The sequence below is a fragment of the Gopherus evgoodei genome, chromosome 14 (assembly GCF_007399415.2).
Source record: "Gopherus evgoodei ecotype Sinaloan lineage chromosome 14, rGopEvg1_v1.p, whole genome shotgun sequence".
NCBI lineage: Eukaryota > Metazoa > Chordata > Testudines > Testudinidae > Gopherus > Gopherus evgoodei.
In genome coordinates, this window is record NC_044335.1 from 7,404,332 (window position 1) to 7,424,556 (window position 20,225).

Here is a 20,225-nt window from a genome sequence, read left to right on the forward strand (position 1 = left end):
CACTCTTAAAACCAAACTTCAAAGGATGTTTCTTCCCAGGGGGAGAGAACAAAATAAAGGAAGTTATATGCCATGTCTGTGAACAGCCTCTAGCTTTCAAAATATTATAGAGTTTGCCAAGTAATCTGATTTGTTAGATCTGCTGAGCTGGCAACATTTCTCATATATCCACTTCAAAGATTCGTGCTACCCTTTCCATCAGATGTTCTTCACTCCCTTTGCAAATAGAATGCCCCTAACGACATGTTCATATAGCCTGGTGATTTGTGGCTGGACACCCAAATAATGAATTGGGTAGAACTGTTTATTATGGATGGAAAAAACACTTTTTGTTGGGGGGAGCACATCTTTCACATCACTTTTGGGGAGATGGTTCCAGAAAGAAATGATGAGGAAAATCAACTGACTAGAGCTCTGAGACATTTGATTAGCTTCCCTTGTACTGCACAAATCAATGAAACTTCAACATATCCTAGTAATGACAGACAACACTATATGAACAGAGGATCAGGTCATCATGTTTGCACCAAGAAGAAAGGTCCCTCCTGTGCTAGAGCAATAATAATGTGTAATATATTTGGGCCCTGCATATCAAGTTGAATCTAAATACAGCATCTGATTGTCTAAGAAGGCACGAAACAGACCCAGCAAAATGGAGTCTCTACTGCTCTTTTTGTTCTGTTGATAAGAAAGATTGGAGGTCAAGATGGAATCTCTCTGCAAGCAACATGCCAAGACAAGAAGATTCTGCTTCCAGTTCTATGTGACTCAGCAATGCCCCTTGATGCATTTCTCAGGATTGGCTATTAGGCCAATTCTGTGCTTCCTTGTCTGCTGCCTTGAGCAAAATTTTCCAGAAGAAAGCATCAGCCCCATTCTGGACTCTGAAACAGTGTTTTTTCTACCTTTTGAAATTGTTGTCCTCCCCTTTTCTATGACATGCCAAAAAAACCCACGAAATCAAGGGTCAACAGCTTACTCAGGGAAACTCCATCTGTCAACATGAGTTTCTGTTAGCCATGGTAATTTAAATTGGCTTTTAAAATAGCTAGAGATAGCTGGTGACAATTCCCTTTGTGGAGGGTTACTCTCTACTTGTAGAAAGATGTAAGGGAAGAGAGGGAATGTGTTAGGGCATGTAATAAGCAAGGCAGGTGCATGGTGGAACTGAACTATGCCTGATCCTGAGCCTTCTACAGTGGCAGAAGTTAGAGAAACTAAGGCCATGTCTACATCTAAAATTTTGCAGCGCTGGTTGTTACAGCTGTATTAGTACAGCTGTATAGGGCCAGCGCTGCAGAGTGGCCACACTTACAGCAACCAGCGCTGCAAGTGGTGTTAGATGTGGCCACACTGCAGCGCTGTTGGGCGGCTTCAAGGGGGGTTCCGGGAACGCGAGAGCAAACCGGGAAAGGCGACCAGCTTCGCCGCGGTTTGCTCTCGCGTTCCCGGAGCCACCCAGCAAACCGCAGGGAAGGAGACGTGCTTGCTCGGGGTTCCGGGACCGAGAGAGCAAACCGGGGAAGGAGACCAGCTTCGCCGCGGTTTGCTCTCGCGTTCCCGGAGCCACCCAGCAAACCGCAGGGAAGGAGACCTGCTTGCTCGGGGTTCCGGGACCGAGAGAGCAAACTGGGGAAGGAGACCAGCTTCGCCGCGGTTTGCTCTCGCGTTCCCGGAGCCACCCAGCAAACCGCAGGGAAGGAGACCTGCTTGCTCGGGGTTCCGGGACCGAGAGAGCAAACCGGGGAAGGAGACCAGCTTCGCCGCGGTTTGCTCTCGCGTTCCCGGAGCCACCCAGCAAACCGCAGGGAAGGAGACCTGCTTGCTCGGGGTTCCGGGAACGAGAGAGCAAACCGGGGAAGGAGATCAGCTTGATTACCAGAGACTTCCTCCTTTCACGGAGGTCAAGAAAAGCGCTGGTAAGTGTTTACATTGGATTACCAGCGCTGGATCCTCTACACCCGAGACAAAACAGGAGTACGGCCAGCGCTGCAAACAGGGAGTTGCAGCGCTGGTGGTGCCCTGCAGATGTGTACACCTTCAAAGTTGCAGCGCTGTAACTCCCTCACCAGCGCTGCAACTTTCTGATGTAGACAAGCCCTCAGTAGCCCTTCTCTTGCTCTAATTCGTCTGAGAATGAACAACTGAGGGTCAGGGAGCCACAACTAGGTCGCAGTAGCCAGCTCTCTCCTCTTTGTCAAAGTAAAGAATCTGTTCATGAATATTTTTTGTCTTCTCTTTTTTTGTTTGTTTTTAATATGTTCCATATGTTGGCATAGCTTGTAGGCTTCAGTAGCAGTTCATCCTGATTTCAGAGTTCAAGAGAAAGTGATAGTTTGCTTGAGTAATAATTCATTTTAGAAAATAGTGTTTTAATTTAAATTTTTCATTTTTTGTGTATTTACGAACTCCATGAGGTATTGATAAAATTATAGGTGCTAGCCAGGGATGCTAAAAAATAAATTACCATTCTGCATTTCCTCACCCCAAATCTGAATAATCTTCTGGGAGATTAATTTATTTTTCTTTTCAGCTGACATGGTTCCTACTTTTATATTTTAATTTAACAGGGTCTTGTAAAATAGTTGTAGCTGCTTATGGACTAAGGTAGCTGGAGGCTTCTAGACAATCCACTTGCATTTTCACAACTCTGGGTACTTATACAAGAGTCAGGTTTTGGTATGAAAAACAAGGAAACGTTTATAATTCAGTATTCTGGTTCCACCATTCACGTATTTTTATACACTATTATTAGACAAGATTGTTGGAACAATAATTGGGATTTGAGTGTAACTGAGGTAATAATTACATCCAGTGTGTTATCTTGCAAGGCTTACGTGTCATCTTGTAAATTCTGCCGTCTTAACAACACTGAGAGGGACCATTCTGTTATAACTTATTTGGTATGTATTTGTGGAAGTTTTCAAAGTGTCATGATAGTGACACTACAGTTAAAATGTACAGTGTCATTTAGTTCTACTCCTATATTCTAGCACTTTTAACTTTATCAATAAATTACTTTTGCATTGAGACATATACTTTTCAAGTTCAGATCCCTAAGTCTTAAAAGCTTGAGTTTTGTAATACCTGAAGTTCAGGATTAAACACCCTCAACTGTGTCCCTTTAAATGAAACATTTAAAATAGTTGATAGCATAGGTTATTTTGAGTAGCTGGATATATACCTCAGCTTTTATTATTCTTATTTTGTTGCTAAGCAATTTGCAAAAGTTCGGAATCAAGTTAGTAGTGCATGTGTGTGTTATATCCAAAAATGTGCTGTACAATTTCGTACTTTGAGTAAATTTGAGATCTTTTTGTTTCTGGTATTCATTGGGGTCAAAAATTAATTACCTACATGTTTGGATACTCATAATTTTACATTGTGACAGATTTTTCTACATTAAATCTCTTGTTATTAATAGATGCAACAGAATCTCCAGGTCAAAGCAATTAAATTCTGAGTCTTATGTTTATTTTTAGAGTTGAACTTTGGGAATGGTGGTGTGTCTATTATGGAACAAGTTGTAAGTTCGCAGTCTGTGGCATTTGAATCTGAATCCAGTCTTGGCAACATGGAAAACCGTTCCCCTGGTAAGTCCATTTTCTTCCTTTTATATTGAGCAGAAATCTTGCTAACATATCCAATCTGTATGTTTCTTAACCAAAAGATAGTTTTTGCACTATTTACTCAAGTTATCTCTAAGGAGGAGTACCATATGTTGATGTGTGGTTTCACTTTTAAGACTATAAAGAATATTTGTATTTAGGAGCCCCCTGTGATGGGCTCCCCGCTGCAGCTGGGGTATCACTGAGCCCCGTGTACCCACCAGCCTGGACTCCTTTTCACAGTGTGGTGCTGTGGTAAGATGCCAAGCTCTCCAAGCTTGCTCTTTCACCAGCATACACACACCTAGCTGCAACTTACAGGCTGCTGTGATCAGTTCTGCATGTGGAGGCTCCAGCTGAGGAACTGGCCAGCTGCTCAAGAACCCACCCCCCTCTGGAGTGTAAACCCAAAATTATACCATCTTGCACTGCACAGTGATCTATACAGTGTAAGCTCATGAAACTCGCCCCCTCCCTCAGTGTGAAAAGAAAATATACAACAGCTTTTTTTCCCCAGGGTATAACTCCCACACACTGACTGGTCTGTGATGAAGCAAAAGCAAATTCATTAACTTCAAAAGATAGATTTTGAGTGATTATAAGGGATAGCAAACAGATCAAAGCAAGTTACCTAGCAAATAAACAAAAACACAATCTAAGCTTAATATACTAAAGAGTTTGGATATGAGTAGCAAACTCTCGCCGTAAATGTTGATTTAAGCTGCCTGCAGACTCTTAAGGGGCAAGCTGCACTTCCTTGCAGCTTAAGAACCCCAGGTATTCCTTTCACAGGCTAGAAACTCCTTGAGCCTAGGTCCAGCATTTCTTCCCAATTCAGTCGTTGTTCCTCATGTTTCAAGAGTCTCCTTTGGGCAGGGAGTCAGTGAAGAGCCACGATGATGTCACTCCCCTGCCTTAAATAGCTTTTGTATATGGTGGGAACCCATTGTCTCCAAGTTTTGTTCTGTCTTTCAGTGAAAAAACACTGGTATTCCAAGATGGAATCCAGTACCATGTGATCTGGTCACATGCCCCTGTAGTGTCATAACAGCCATGACCTGGAGGCTATTTTTACTGTCCTCAGGAAACCTTAGTCTCCCTGTTGGGAGATTAGCTTCTTCTAAGACCTATTGTTCTTCTTAATGGTCCATTGACTTGAATGGGCCGTTTCCAGCTAGCCATCTAGACTGACAGTCTTTTGCATAGTGGGCATTCCCCAGGTGTAAACACATTTGTAATAGATACATAGACAATATTCCTAACTTCAGATACCAAAATGAAACATGCATACAAATAGGATAATCATATTCAGTAAATTATAACCTTTACAATGATAGCGTGCATAACCTAGCTTGTATAAAATACATCATAGTTATGCCATAATCCTATCAAAATACTATCTCTATGAAGGATATGAGCTGCAGTGTCAAATCCCCATCAATGTGATGTTAACTATACAAAGCACAGAGAGAGAAACATGGTCACTGCCCTAAGTGATTTATAATGCTAGTAGACAAACACATGTAAGTACATCCAAATTGTAATTCACCGGTTGATTGGAGAGAGATTTGGTCACAACAGGGAAGGTGTTTCGTTTTGTTTTTAAATGTTGTTAACTTGTCACTTGCTTTTAATTGCTTACAAAACTGCCTTTCTCCTCGTGTAATACTGCAGCAGTTGTGATTGGCTGACGGGCTTGAACCTAACAATCTGCTGGTTCAGACAGAGGATGGTTAGCAGCTGGGCCTTTGAGTCGTCCTTGACTTCAACTTAATCATCTTTTGTTCTGCCAGACTTGGATTTGGGGATCTTGAGTGCATTTTATCAGATGATATTGTTTTCTTAGGCTGGCCCTAGGTTCAGTGTGGATGGCAGTTGATTGGGTTAAAACTAATTATTTGTAAAAGTGATGTAATGTGTTTTGGGAGATCAGTGGTCATTTATAGTTTTTTTGTTTGTTTTGTTTTGTTTCTTTAAGCTATTGAGTTTTACTGGTTGTTTTTTTTATAGAGTTCCCAGAACATTAGTCCGGCATTTCAAAAAGAGAAAAAGTTGATGTTCTTTGGCAGATAGCATCACTCCTTTTAGTGCCTATGTGAAGATAGGTGGGATGAAGAATTATCTGATCACTAGTTATTCATCTTTTATCTTTAGGTTAATGGTGTTGTAAGTCTCTTTTCTGTGATGTCTTTAATTCATTTCACATGCACAAAAAAGCTAAATTGGAGCCGCTATCACATTCATGACTTTGGGTTTTTATCAAGGATTTGGCTCTAGGTTTTCTGCTGCCTTAAGACATATTAGTGTTTTTTTAATTATGGTAGCACCTAGAAGCCCTAACCAAGATAGAGGTCTGTTTTGCTAAGCACTGTACAAATGCATAGAAAGGGGGAGTTCCGGCTATGAAGAGCCTATCAAAGATAAGAAGGGATGATACTGCCATCAAATGATTCAATCTGTTTTTACCTTTTCTGATTCATTTTAAAGTGTAATTGAAAAGTCTCAAACACCTGATATATTTTTCTGACTTTATTGTTGAAAATAAAAACCACTGATTCAAATAAAAATAAAAACCTCTGTTTTAAAAGAAAAATTGATTAAAATATTATTATAGTCTTTTGGGGTGGCTTTAAGGCATGGTGGTGCAGCATCCTCTTGGCATGTAGGAGACCTTTGGTGAAATCCTGACCCTACTGAAATCAGTGGAAGTTGTTTTTCTTTTACTTCAATGGGGCCAGGACGTCACACACTGTTTTTAAAAGATTTATGTTATAAAATCAGAGAAATATGGGGCTGGTTTCTTGAACAAGAAAATTGCTGCGTTATAAACATTGCTAGACTACCATGGATTAATAATAAGTCACTCCTTCCAGAAATGTACTCACATCCTTTAGCAAATGCTATTGTATGGGTTTGGGATAGAACTAGAAATAAGTTCTTTCCCCTCACCAGTGACACCCTTTGCAAATATCCAGATTTTAACGCAAATCGCCAACCTGAGAGATTGGGAGAGTCTTGGAACATACAGTTGGCCAGCTATTCGGTAAAACAAACTTTTCTAAGTTATTTAGAGATCAAAACTAACTTTAATTGGGCCACTCTCCCCAGGTAGCAGTACTTTAAACTCAGAAATTATGCCTGTTTTCTATAAAAAGCTAACTTTAATAGATGTGATAGCATCTGGTCAATTAGGAAACTTCATAATTTATATTGATCTTTGCAGAGAACTTTCCTAAGGAAAAAATTTTTTGTATATGACACCGTGGGAAAAGGATCTGGGTAAACAAATTACCCCAGAGTAGAAGAGGTCCAGCAACCTCAGTCTGTAGCACAATACAAGACAATTTCTGTAAGATACTGTTTCAGTAATATCTGGTACCAGTCAGGTTAGAAAATATATATATACTCACCTACACACAAAAATGAAAGAAAAGATTTTATGCATATATCATAGAAATCTAGGACTGGAAGGGACCTTGAGAAGTCATCCAGTCCAATCCCCTGCGCTCAAGGCAGGACTAAGTAATAACTCGATCATTCCCCTGACTGGTGTTTGTCTAACCTGAACTTAAAAAAACCCCTTCAATGACTGAGATTCCACAACCTCCCTAGGCATATGTGGTGGTCATATCCAGTCACTAGAGAATATTGAGATGCAGTCCATAACTAAATACCATAGTTGGTGGATATTTATGATCCTGTGGTAATCCTCCTTGGGGGCTTCCTAGCAGAAATGATCACACAAGAAGAAATGAATTAATTTCTCATCTGCTAATTACTTGCTCGAATACTGGTAGCCTCTCACTGGAAAAAGAAAAATAGTCCAATCATAGAGAAATGGTTTAAAAATAAATATGGAAGGTTGTGGTTATGAAAAAGTTAACATACCCATTACATGCCCAGGAAAATAGAGGACAGATAAATATTTGCTTACCTTTTATTCATTACTCAGAGTACATTGACCTGCAAATAACAGCACACCTGTCCATTTTTTTTTTTAATGTTAACATTTGATAGACATGCTTGGTCTGTTAAATGTGTGTATAGTGATTTCTTTCAATTTAATAAAATCACTAAAAACAACAAATTTAGGTGTTGTGATGCTCACTCTGTAATATGGTAACACCTGTTAAATAGAAAGATCTGATGGTTATATTCCTGTATAATATCTCCCTAAACAAAAGCAAGCTTTTATAATGATTTATTTTTTTCCTGATATTTACATGGCACTGATTGGAAAGTTGTTAAAACATCCTAAATAAATGGGGGGAGATGACGAGAGAGAGAATTGTAGGGCAGAAGGGATCTCGAGAAGCAATCAAGTTCAGCTGTCCTGCACTGAGGCAGGACCAAGTAAATCTAGATCATACCAGATAGCGGGTTGTTTAACCTGTTCTTTAAAACCTCCAGTGAAATGAATTCCACAACCTCCAGTGATGTGGATTCTACAACCTCCTTTGGAAGCCTATTCTAGTTTTTAATTATCCATATACTTAAAAAATATTTTCCCAATATCTAATGTAAAACTTTCTTGCTTCAGATTAGTTTGGTCTTCACAAATCCATGCTGGCTATTTCTTATAACCCTATCATCTTCTAGGGAAATTATTGTTTAATAATTTGTCCTAGTTTCTTTCCAGGTATTCAGTTTAGGCTGACAGCTCTATAATTCCCCAGGTCTTCTTTGTTCCTTTTTTAAAAGATAGGTACGGTGTTTGCTGTTTTCCAGTCTGCTGGGACTTCACCCATCCTCCATAAGTTCTTAAAGATAATTGCTAGCATTCCAAGCTTGCTTCAGCTAGTTCCTTAAGTATTCTAGGATAAATTTGATCAGGCCCTTCTGACTTTAATATATCTAACTTATCTAAATAGTCTTTAACCTCTTCTTTCTCTATTTTGGCTTGTGTTATACCAGGCCAGCAAGAGCTTGGAATATTATAAGCATTATTACAAGCATCTAGGGCAGGTGTAGGCAACCTATGGTGGCACACGAGCTGATTTTCAGTGGCACTCACACTGCCGGGTCCTGGCCAACAGTCCGGGGGGCTCTGCATTTTAATTTAATTTTAAATGAAGCTTCTTAAACATTTAATAAACCTTATTTACTTTACATACAACAATAGTTTAGTTATATATTATAGATTTATAGAAAGAGACCTTCTAAAAACGTTAAAATGTATTACTGGCACACAAAACCTTAAATTAGAGTGAATAAATGAAGACTTGGCACACCACTTCTGAAAGGTTGCTGACCCCTGATCTAGGGAAAGAAGGGGATGCACTGCATGAGCAATTCCTAGCTTCTGGATTATGTTGACTTAGTGTTAGATGGGACAGTAAACTACCTCTGCTGTGAGGTGGAACTCTGGAGTATAGCTGTCATGTGAACAGGATGGGTGGCTTAATTTTCATTATGATCAAAACTTGAAGTGGGGAATTGCACATTGCTTAATTATATTGGCTGTGACTTTAGTGATCCCTGTCAATAGGAACTTTGAGAAAAAGTGTGTTATTTATTGTGTTCAGAGATATTAAGTAGTCGTCTAGCATACCACATTTAACGTGTATATCGACTCTCAAAAAGAGAACATAATGACATTTTGAAAGATTTAAAAAAAAAAGTGTCAGCTGTGATCCTAAATGAGGAATTATCAGTTTCATAATTTTACTTTTATTTTTAGCATCAGTTTTGGATGATAAAGGTGAGCAAAGCAATGAGGAAGAACAAAAAGCTATCAAGCCCACAAGTAAAGAGTTCAAGAAAACATGGGGATTTCGAAGGACTACAATTGCCAAACGAGAAGGGGCAGGAGATGTTGATGTGGACACTAGTGAACAACAACCACAGCAGCAACAAAGCCTGTCCCTCCGGCGTAGCGGACGGCAACCCAAGCGTACTGAAAGAGTGGAAGAATTTCTTACAACAGTAAGACGTAGAGGTAGAAGGAATGTTCCTACTGCTCTTGAAGATTCAAGTGAACCAGCATCCTGTCCAGTTACAGATGTGGAGACTGCCTCTGAAGGCAGTGTGGAGAGCACTCCAGATATAAAACCTGGCACTCAGAAGAGTGATTCTAAAGACAGGAAGGATCAGCCAGTCTTGGAAAGCAGAGGTGCAAAAGATGATGATGATGATGATACCTCTGATAGTGATAGTGATGGATTGACGCTGAAAGAACTACAAGATCGTCTAAGAAACAAACGCATTGAACAAAAACCTGCAGAATTGACATTGAAAGAGATACAGAACCGCCTCAGAAAAAAACACCTAGAACAAAATCCTACAGAAACAGTTGATGTCCAGGCAGGAAATCAAGTTAAGGCTGAGCTGCATGTCAAACAAGAACCTGAGTCTACTGGTAGCACTGAGACTGGAAATCAAGTAGTTGTGTCTGAGGAACATACTGAAGATCTTCAGGTTAAGAAGGAAATAAAACCTGACCTGGCAACAAAAGAGATCAAAGACGAAGAATCTGAAGAGTTCACAAAAAGCAAATCTGAGTCTGAGATTTATGACCCAAATACACTATACTGTATCTGTCACCAGCCTCATAATAACAGGTGGGCTATATACATATGCAAAGTATTGTCTAAAAATACTGTACAAGTAATAGAGAATCCTCCACAGGAAATGTCTGCTACCAAAGATTTCATTGCCAGGTGTCTATAATTTTTTTTTCTGTTGCAACTTCATGGGGATGTAATAGGATAAGCTAATAAATTAATAAGTTATACAAAGCAACTGGTTTCCTGACAAAATTACAAGGACTTTTTTTGTTTTTGAATTTTTCAGTATTTTATTTTTTAACCACTTGTTCTTTATTTTCAGGTTTATGATTTGTTGTGATAGGTGTGAGGAATGGTTTCATGGTGACTGTGTGGGGATTTCTGAGACTCGTGGGCGACTGTTGGAAAGGAATGGGGAGGACTATATCTGCCCAAATTGCACCATTCTGCAGGGGCAGGATGAGACAGTTTCAGAAACAGATCAGCAAGAAACTAAATCAAGGCAAGTAAACGTGGATGGCACAGAGCTCACAAGTGTAGGAACAGTTGAACAAAAGTCCAGTGAGGATCAAGGAATCAAGGGTAGGATTGAAAAAGCTGCAAATCCAAGTGGGAAGAAAAAACTCAAGATATTTCAACCTGTAAGTATTTTAGTTGTTGGTCTCTTGTGCTGTTGAATGTGTTGAGGCATAAGCTTATCTATGGGCTGCAACATATATTTTTATATAAAACAAAGCTACTAGATATTTGCTGTTTGTATTTTTCTGATTTGTAAGTGAAGATTTTGATCCAGAACTGAATGAGTGGAGTGTCACAATCATTAGGATTTTTTTTTTAAATTTTTGAAGGACTGCAATTTACAGATCATACACATCAGGATAAGGAAAATACCCTAATAATGTGTATGCATCTGTTATTCTTTTATTTGGGTAATCAAGACACTGACTGAATTCCTGTTCTTTCATAAAGACCCTTAAAATTCTGAAATTGGCATGTTGTTATTTTAAAATTGCCTTTTTCTAATAATTATCAATTATTTTATTTTTCACTGTAGGGAGTTAGTATTAGCAAACTTGTGTACCTTTACACATTCAAGCTGTCCTGTGTACTTCGAGCCAATCTTTGACGTTGTGTTTTGACTTTATTTCTTGTAGCTCTTCATACACGGAAAAGGGGGATTGATAGACTTTATTTTTTTTAAATGGCTTTGAAAATGTATTTAATTTAAAAAAAAATCCTTTCAAATTGTTCTCAGTTTCTACATACAATTATTACAGGAGCTTTGTTTATATTAGCTAGTCTGTGTACCATTATAAATGCAAGCAAAAAGCCTCTTAACTTGAATTTAAACTAGTTTAAACCTTTTGATGCCATAGTAATTGACCTTTCTGCTTCTGGTGCTATTTTAGTATTTGCAAGCACAAGCATCCTCCTTGACTGTCATCTGTACTTTTTCTCTTTAGCAAGTTTAAAAAAAAAAATCTTACATACTTGCTGATAGCACACTGCAATAATTTATTTTATGGGTTTGTGTGCATTTTAATGGTTGGACAAGAATACCATTTCCTATAAATGTTGGCTAATATCAGAGCTGTTATATTGAAGCCCACCATTAGCACAATGCTTGTAGACTTTGGAGTGAAATTTTTTAATCATGAACATTTTCAGCAAAATACTTGTAAATTAAAAAAAAAAACTCTTTCAAATATATTCTAACAACTTTAAAATTACAGTTATCATCAATATATGTGTGCAGATTTAACATAAAATACTAAAAAGTTTTTAATATGTCATTTCCCATATGTTGATATTTAATTTTGTTTTGGGGATAAAAATTGACAAAGTGACAGGTCCAACCAAATTTCAACTGTAATCAGTTTTTGCCTTTATACAATTTTAGACGGTATTATTGTCATTTATAGTGTCTGACCATGCATTTATTCCAGACAAATAATAACAGACAAGATGGAATTGTTTAATGGGCCCAAGTTACCACATTCCAGGGCACCAGGAAGTTCTTCCATGATAATTGTTGCCTTCTCTGATCTCCTCGTCTAGTCTTTCAGTCTCTTTTCCAGTGTTTCTCCTGTTTGGGCCCATATTCACTTGGGTCTCTTATACATTTCTGTTATAGATTACTAAATCTTTATCCAGCTTACTTTTTAACACACAAACCCTTTGGGTTTTAGGTAGGGCTGTCAATTAGTTGGAGTTAATGCCTGTGATTAACTGAAAGCAAAATTAATGTGTTAATGTTTTTTAACATGTTAATTGTAAACCTGTGGGTGGGTTGGGAGGCATCGGTGGCACAGGGGCTGAAGCTTCAGTCCACGGCGTCCTAGAGGAAAAGGGGGAGGTGCCGAAACCTAGAGCCCCAAGCCCTGACCCTATATTTGAAAATATAGAAACCCCAAAAATATTTAAATAAATGATATTCTGATGATGATTAACCTGAGATTAAAACTGCAATAATTGCTATTTTTTTTAATCTCAAGATTAATCACAATTAATTTTTAATTGCTTGACCTCCCTAGTTTTAGGTAACCCATACATTGTGCATGCACAGGCTTCAGTTACCCAACTTCTGCATTTTTTCCTGCTGGTTTTTCAGTTACAATGTTGTGGTGGTTTTTTGTCACCCTGACCTGTGTCTTACCAGAAAAAGGGCTTCTTGTTGTCTATTTTCAGCCCCAAACTTCCTGTGCGACATGTTATTGCTGACAGAACCAAATTAACATCACTTTAAACAGATTAGCAAGTCTGCGTAAAAGAAGAATTGGCAAAACCACAAGTATGGCAACAGGACCTTGGCCTCAGTGTTACCTCGTTTGTACTCATTCTCTATCCTTAATTACAAATCATTAAAAATATAGCTATCACAGCTCATAATCTTACCATTAACAATTCTTCATTTTATATTTCAGTGTTATAAATCAGTATATATGTATGTTATCCTGTGCTGTCCTTCTAATCTATTGGAAAAGTTGGGAGGAGTTATGGAAAACATCATGATTCTTTAATATTGACATTTCGTATCTTCTATAAACTTGTTTTTTTTTATTCAGAGCCCAATTTGGTTTGTGATCCATGGCAAAGAAAATTCAGTAGAATTTTTCCTGCGAATACATTTTGAGGGGTGCCTCAGTTTTAGGACAGTGATATTTAATTGCTTTTAATGGTACCCCAACGTTTTGTAAAATTTAGAAATAGTTTCACAGATAATTTTAGTGTAAATAGTGAACATAAGAACGGCCATACTGAGTCAGACCAAAAGTACATCTAGCCCAGTGTCCTGTCTTCTGACTGTGGCCAATGCCAGGTGCCCAAGAGGGAATGAACAAGTAATCATCAAGTGATCCATTCCCCATCACTCATTCCCAGCTTCTGGCAAACAAAGGTTAATGGGTGAAATCTTGGCTCTATTGAAGTAAATGGGAGTTTTGCCATTTACTTCAGTGGGGCCAGGATTTCACCCACCTGCTAACTTTTATATACTATTAAATTCTGGTTCTGCACTTTTCCCAAACACTCTTTTAGTTAGTCTTTATTCTAAAGGATGAATATGCAAAAGTGACACCTTCTTACTCAACAGACCTGATCCTCATGTGCATTCAGTGTCAGATGTGTTAATTTTTGTGTCAAAATAAACCCTGTGTAATAAGTTGCACAGACTTCAGTGTGGGCATGATTTGAAAACAGTGGGGTTGTACTAAAAGTCTAATTTGTCATGCAAAGCTTTTAGTACTGTTGATGATGAGTGAAGAGGAACAACTCCAAATTGACTTAAGCGAAGGTAGAGTTTATAAAACAAGCATTGGGGGAAGGGGATTTAATTGTACACTGAACACACTTGATACAGAAATAATTGTAGGAATTAACTTGGAGCCTCACAATCACTTATTATCACTCCTCAGAGTAGAATCCTACTTTAAGGTTGAATTTTCAGGAACACTGAAAAGATGTCAACAAGATAGTCATTACCACTTAAGAAGAGTAATATTATGACAGTAGCATTTTTCATGCATTGTATTTTGAGCTGTATTCTTCAGATTGTTTATTTTAAATAATTCAAATTCTTGTAATAAACATTGCAGCTAATTAATACTTTAATCAAAATGCCATGGCATTCAGGAAAGCTTGGTGCTTACACTCTGGTCCTATATCATTGAAAAAATGGATTTTTCACCACTGACTTCAGTGGTGCAGGATTGGGCCTTTAATAGTTATTAGTGACACACTACAACTGGACTTGTTAGATATTTAAAATGTAAGATGCCTCCTAGGGAGCAACTGTGTATTAATTCCTGTAATATTTTTCTCTTGCTGTATGTGGATATAATCAGATGTGAACATGGGTGTTTGTAGAGAATCATCCTGAAGAACAAGGCTGAGGGGAGAGATGATTGCTTTCTATAAATATATCAGAGGAATAAATACCAAGGAGGGAGAGGAATTATTTAAGCTCAGTACCAGTGTGGACACAAGAACAAATGGATATAAACTGGCTATCAGGAAGTTTAGACTTGAAATTAGACGAAGGTTTCCAACCATCAGAGGAATGAAGTTCTGGTACAGAACTTCTGGAGTAGTGGGGGCAAAAGACATATCTGGCTTCAAGACTAAGCTTGATAAGTAGATAGAGGGGATGGTATAATGGGATATCCTGATTTTGTCAATTAAATTGTCTTTGATTACTAGCGGTAAATATGCCCAATGGCTTGTTATTGGATGTTAGATGGGATGGGATCTGAGTTACTACAGAGAATTCTTTCCTGGGTGCTAGCTGGTGAGTCTTGCCCACATGCTCAGGGTTTAGCTGATCGCCATATTTGGGGACGGGAAGGAATTTTCCTCCAGGGCGGATTGGCAGAAGCCCTGGGGGGTTTTCACCTTCCTCTGCAGCGTGGGGCATGGGTCACTTGCTGGAAGATTCTCTGCACCGTGAAATCTTTAAACCATAATTTGAGAACTTCAGTGGCTCAGACACAGGTTTGATACAGGAGTGGGTGGGTGAGATTCTGTGGCCTGCTTTGTGCAGGAGGTCAGACTGGATGATCATAATGGTCCCTTCTGACCTTAAAGTCTATGATTCTATGAATATTTATTTCTACAAAATAAATTTAATAGTATTTGGATTTTAGATAAGCACTACTTTGTGTGTCAGTAAATCTTAATTGAAAAATTAATTGAAATTGGTCTGTGTAGTACCACTGTCATGTGGATTGAAAATTGGCTAAAATACTGTAAACAAATATTAATTATAACTACAATATATTGAGTTGGGGAGAGCTGTCTAATGGAGTATTGCAGTATTGGGTATTAGGCCTGTTCTTATTTAACATCTTCACTAATGATCAGGAAGCTGGAGCAACCAGCGAGGACTGAGATATAAAAGGAAGGGCTTTAGAGAGATGAGGAACTAGGACAGAAAATGACAAAATATGACTCAATTGGAGAACATACAAGTTAATGCAAGAGTTTGTAACATGATAGGACAGTGAAAAAGGCCAGTGCAATTTTGGATTGCATGTGCAGAGCTAATAGTTTCTCTCTCTTTCTTTCTCTCCCTCTTTCACTTTGTTGTCAGTGTGTGTAGAATCTTACATTATTGTGTGGGTGGTCACCACATTACCCGAAACATTTTGACAAACTGAGGAGAGGCAAGAAGAAACCAATAGAAATTAATAGTACCCCTCTACCTAGATATAACACTGTCTTCGGGAGCCGCGTTATAGGTGAAACCGCATTATATCGAACTTGCTTTAATCCGCCGGAGTGCGCAGCTTCCCCCTCCTGTCCCCCCGAGCACTGCTTTACCGCATTATATCCAAATTTGTGTTATATCGGGTCACGTTATATCAGGGTAGAGGTGTATAGCTCAGGGTAGCTGCACTGGTGTTTCCCCTCTGGCCCAGCAAGGGCACCCATCTCAGGCTTCCAGCTCCCGACCTGTTATCTCTCTCTCGAGTGGTGACATGTGTCCCACTCTCTTCTGACTCCAGTGTATTTCCAGGTGCACAGTCCCCTGACTATGCTGTGATATCCCAGCAAAAAACTCTGCCTAAGCAGGCCTGCTTACTTTTCTTCAGAGACTAATAACCAAATAATTGCCCACAGTTATAAGGCAACACACAGCACTTCCTGTGCATATCTATTTTATTCTTAAGGTTAAAGGCACACAGAGAAAACCTTAAAAACAACAAATGAACCTATGGAGCTTACCTCAGAGATCTCCCCAGCCCATATGTGGTCTCTGGCAGGAATAATCCGTCAAAACCCCACTCAAGGGATTTCCTTATGGTTTCAGATTCACAGCTTCAGCTCAGAACATGCACACAGTCTTATGGGACTTCAGTAGGCCCAGTCCTTTGGGGCCCTCTGTGGACCAAGGTCCTGTCTTTTTGCTGGATCAAGAAGAAGGCCCTGAGCCTATTTAAACCCAGTCTGTTTAACAGACAAAGAAAGGATTTTTGGATAGTCACTGGAGAATCCATTTGAACTAGTGTATGCAAAACCTATTTAGGGGATGGCTTCAAAAGGACTGATAACCAGAGGAATTATATTAGCATCTCCATCCCCCGAAGGAGTTGCATACAATTTCATAACAACACATACACAATTGCATTTTTAATATAATGGATCCCAAAGACATTAAAACTAATTTAACAAAGTTTAATGTAATTCAGTAAAGTTTATATTATTTCCATACGGTTTGTCCAGGATATTTCCATTTTGTCACATCACTTCTCATCTTTAGATATAAGAGTGCTTTGCAAAAATAGATAATTCATGTTATTCTAATTTTACAAATGGGAAAACAGAAGGAAAACTTAAATTCCTTTCCTTATACCTCACAATGATCAAATATTTGTAGGCTTTTAAGGATGTTACCTGATCTATCATATTTCTGAGGCATCTGTTATTAGTATATGTTAACACTGAGGAGGAAGAGGATTTATTTACATGTAAAACACTATGGTGAAACTAAGAGAAAATTTAGACTGAGTATTGGGAAATTTCTATCCTGACAGTGGGAAGTAAGTATTAGGCTGTGATGGAGTTTCCCTAGGGAAGTGGGAGTAGTTCTGTCACTTGGGACTCTTAAACAAGATTGGATAAAACTATAGAAAAATGTGCTGCAGAAAACAATTCTGCATTATCAGGGAGACAGACTGGTTTAATGCAGTAGGTCTTTTCCATTTTAGATATCAATAACTCCAGGAGAAATAGATGTTAAAGCCTGAGGTACTTTTCTGTTTAATAAATATAAATGAAATGGACCTTCTTATGGCTTATTTATATTTTAATGATTTTGTAAATATTTTGGTTTTGTGGTGAATTTGCAAGCATGAACTCCCTAGGCCAGCAGAGTTGGACATGGGATAGTGTCAGTAGTTCACTCTGGAATCTGATATTGATTGAAAAATCTTGTTATGCTTTTAAGATGCACTAGTTAAATTCTGTTACATAAGTCCTCATCACCAGTTATACAGTTTTTTAGTTAAAAAATGGAACTTGCTGTGCTTCAATCTTTAGGTAATGGAAGCTGCTGGTGCATCAAAATGCATTGGTCCTGGCTGTTCTAATGTGGCTCAGCCTGATTCTGTGTACTGCAGTAACGACTGCATTCTCAAACATGCTGCAGCCACCATGAAATTTCTCAGTGCAGGAAAAGAACCAAAGCCAAAAGAGAAGATCAAATCAAAATCTGAGAGATCCACAATTCTGAAATCTCAACTGCAGGTAAGCTTATGTTCCTGAATAAAAAATAGCTTTGTAGCAGCATTTTTCCTGAAGCACCAATGGCTTGTTGCTGTTCAGTTTTCAGACAGAAATATATTTAGTTTGCAAGATTTAACATTAGAGATTCACTCTTTTGTTTGTTTTGCCATTTTCATGACCTAAAGCTACATTAAAGAATAAGATAATTCAGTTAAATCTTAATGATAAAAAAAGAAAACAGGAAAAGGTTGTTAAAATACAGTGTAGCCTCCTTTGCATGGGTGCTGTTAAATTATCTACACTTCAGTACAACTTTTCTGATATAATTTCCCCAGTACTGAATATTTTAAAGCTAGTTCATAGGTTAAAATTTTTAGTATTATCCTGGATTAAAAGTTTTTAGATTTATTTTTTAATGGGGAGACAGTCTATGCAAGGGGATTTGTGTCACATGTAAGGAAATAAGAGAACTTCTTAAAAGCCTTTTTAAATACATATTACTTAGCTCTCTGAAACCAAGTTAACATGGGAAGTACAGCTGGATGTGCAGGTTTACGTATATTTGATGATAAATACAACTGTGTTCAGTTGGCTGGAGGGATCTGCTTGTGAATAGAGACTCAACACACTCTCCTGCTAGGCTAATGCATTTCTCCTAGCTGTGTAGACTTTTTGTATTTTGTATTGTTACTATGTAATCTGAAATGCATTTGTAATTATTCACTATATACAAAGACATATTTTGTCACTAAATACATGCAACATGATAACTCTTTCCGTCATTACTATTAGTAGTAATTATGGTTCTACTAATTACACAGGCAGGTACTAAGCCTTTGTCCACCCAGAAGAAACCAACTCCTGAGAAAAAAGAGATTAACATAAAGAAGAGTATGGTGACAGCCCCTAAAACTGAAGCAAACACCCAGACAGTTGCTAAAGAGCCAGCATCAGAAAACAGCACGCCATCCTGGGCAAGCGATCATAATTACAATGCAGTAAAGCCAGAAAAGACTGCTGCCATTTCATCTTCACTGTTATTCAAATGTATGTATCGCATAGGGATATTCTTGAGTAATGATTTACATTTTATTTGAATACCCATCCATTCTTGGCTCTGTAAGATTAGGAAATTTGGTATCTTTTTCTTAATATGACACACAGATTTTCTCTGCACCTGCAAAGATTCTCACACACTTGTATCAGGGAAATTTTCTAAGGTTCATTTATAATTTTGATATCAAAGTATACGCAACTGGTTTCTGAACATAAACTTGCTGAGTAAGTTACCAAATGTTTTCCAAAAGCAATAACCATTTCTATTCTCAGAGGAGGTGAGTATCAATATACACATCTTAAATTCAAAATACTGTAAGTTACACAAGGTGCCCCTGTTATCCACAATTCACTGTACTAACTTAAATTTTATTATCATACATCTAGCCTTGGCACTTGCTTCTCAAGTTTTGCATTTGCATTGCTAGTGCCAAGATGGGATTTTTCAACAAGGTTTGTTACAGACCTTTTATATTTTATATTTTTAACTGTCAACTATATTCAAATTCTCCGTCTTAGTCCTGCCATGAATGCAGGGGACTGGACGAGGTGACTTCTCGAGGTCCCTTCCAGATCTTTGAGTCTATGATTTTATGATTCCTGATGTTTTGTTGTATTTACTTTAAATATTTTAAGGATCATCTTTTACTTAAGTGAGGAAGGGGCCTTTATTTCCTTGTTATCTCTGTATTGTTCATATTTCACACATTATCCACACACAAGGAAACATCTAAAGGGAAATTAGGCAGAGATTTTGCCTTACATATTATAATTTTGCAGGTACTGAATAGCATCTATAACCTCTTGTTAGCTCATATAAAGGTAAGTAAATACTGATCTGCAATGTGAAATATATTTTGTACTTTATCAAATTTTTGATTGACTCCAGTGAAATAATGTTAGGATTTTAAGTGAAATCATATGATTTACATTTCAAAACACATGATAAATAGATGTCTACTGACTGATATTTTCTCAATTTGAAATGTAATGAATGCAAATGTTACTTTTTCTCCCAGCTTTTATTAGTCATCTTTTATCGGGGTTTAATTTTTATTTTCAGAAGTAGACCTGGTTATTAAACAGATGAATTATATATTAACTTGACAAATACACATTTAAAACAAGTGAATACTTTTTCATTTTGAAATTCATCTTGAGACCTAGATTGTTCAGGTGAAAGAACTTTTGAACATAAAGGAAACACAAGTATTTCCCCAGAAAAATTACTTTATTATTATACACAACTTTTTAGACTTTCTCAGGAATACTGTAGTATATTGTATTTAAATTTAAACTTCCCACTCTATTTTACTGCACTTCTTTTAGAAAT

At 37.8% G+C, this 20,225-nt stretch overlaps 1 protein-coding gene across 7 annotated transcripts in view; it reads left to right on the forward strand.

Annotated features, from left to right (window-relative positions):
• The window catches only part of DIDO1 (death inducer-obliterator 1), a 91,704-nt gene that overhangs the window by 28,002 nt on the left and 43,477 nt on the right, over positions 1-20,225 (forward strand). For 6 of the 7 annotated variants that reach the window (XM_030533564.1, XM_030533562.1, XM_030533563.1 and 3 more), the window contains 5 exons: positions 3,483-3,593; positions 9,289-10,168; positions 10,437-10,755; positions 17,651-17,857; positions 18,658-18,883. In XM_030533564.1, coding sequence (XP_030389424.1) covers positions 3,483-3,593; positions 9,289-10,168; positions 10,437-10,755; positions 17,651-17,857; positions 18,658-18,883 — 1,743 coding nt within the window. Of the gene's footprint in view, positions 1-3,482; positions 3,594-9,288; positions 10,169-10,436; positions 10,756-17,650; positions 17,858-18,657; positions 19,715-20,225 lie in introns of all 7 variants that reach the window. The other variant, XR_003996548.1, reaches the window with a different exon arrangement.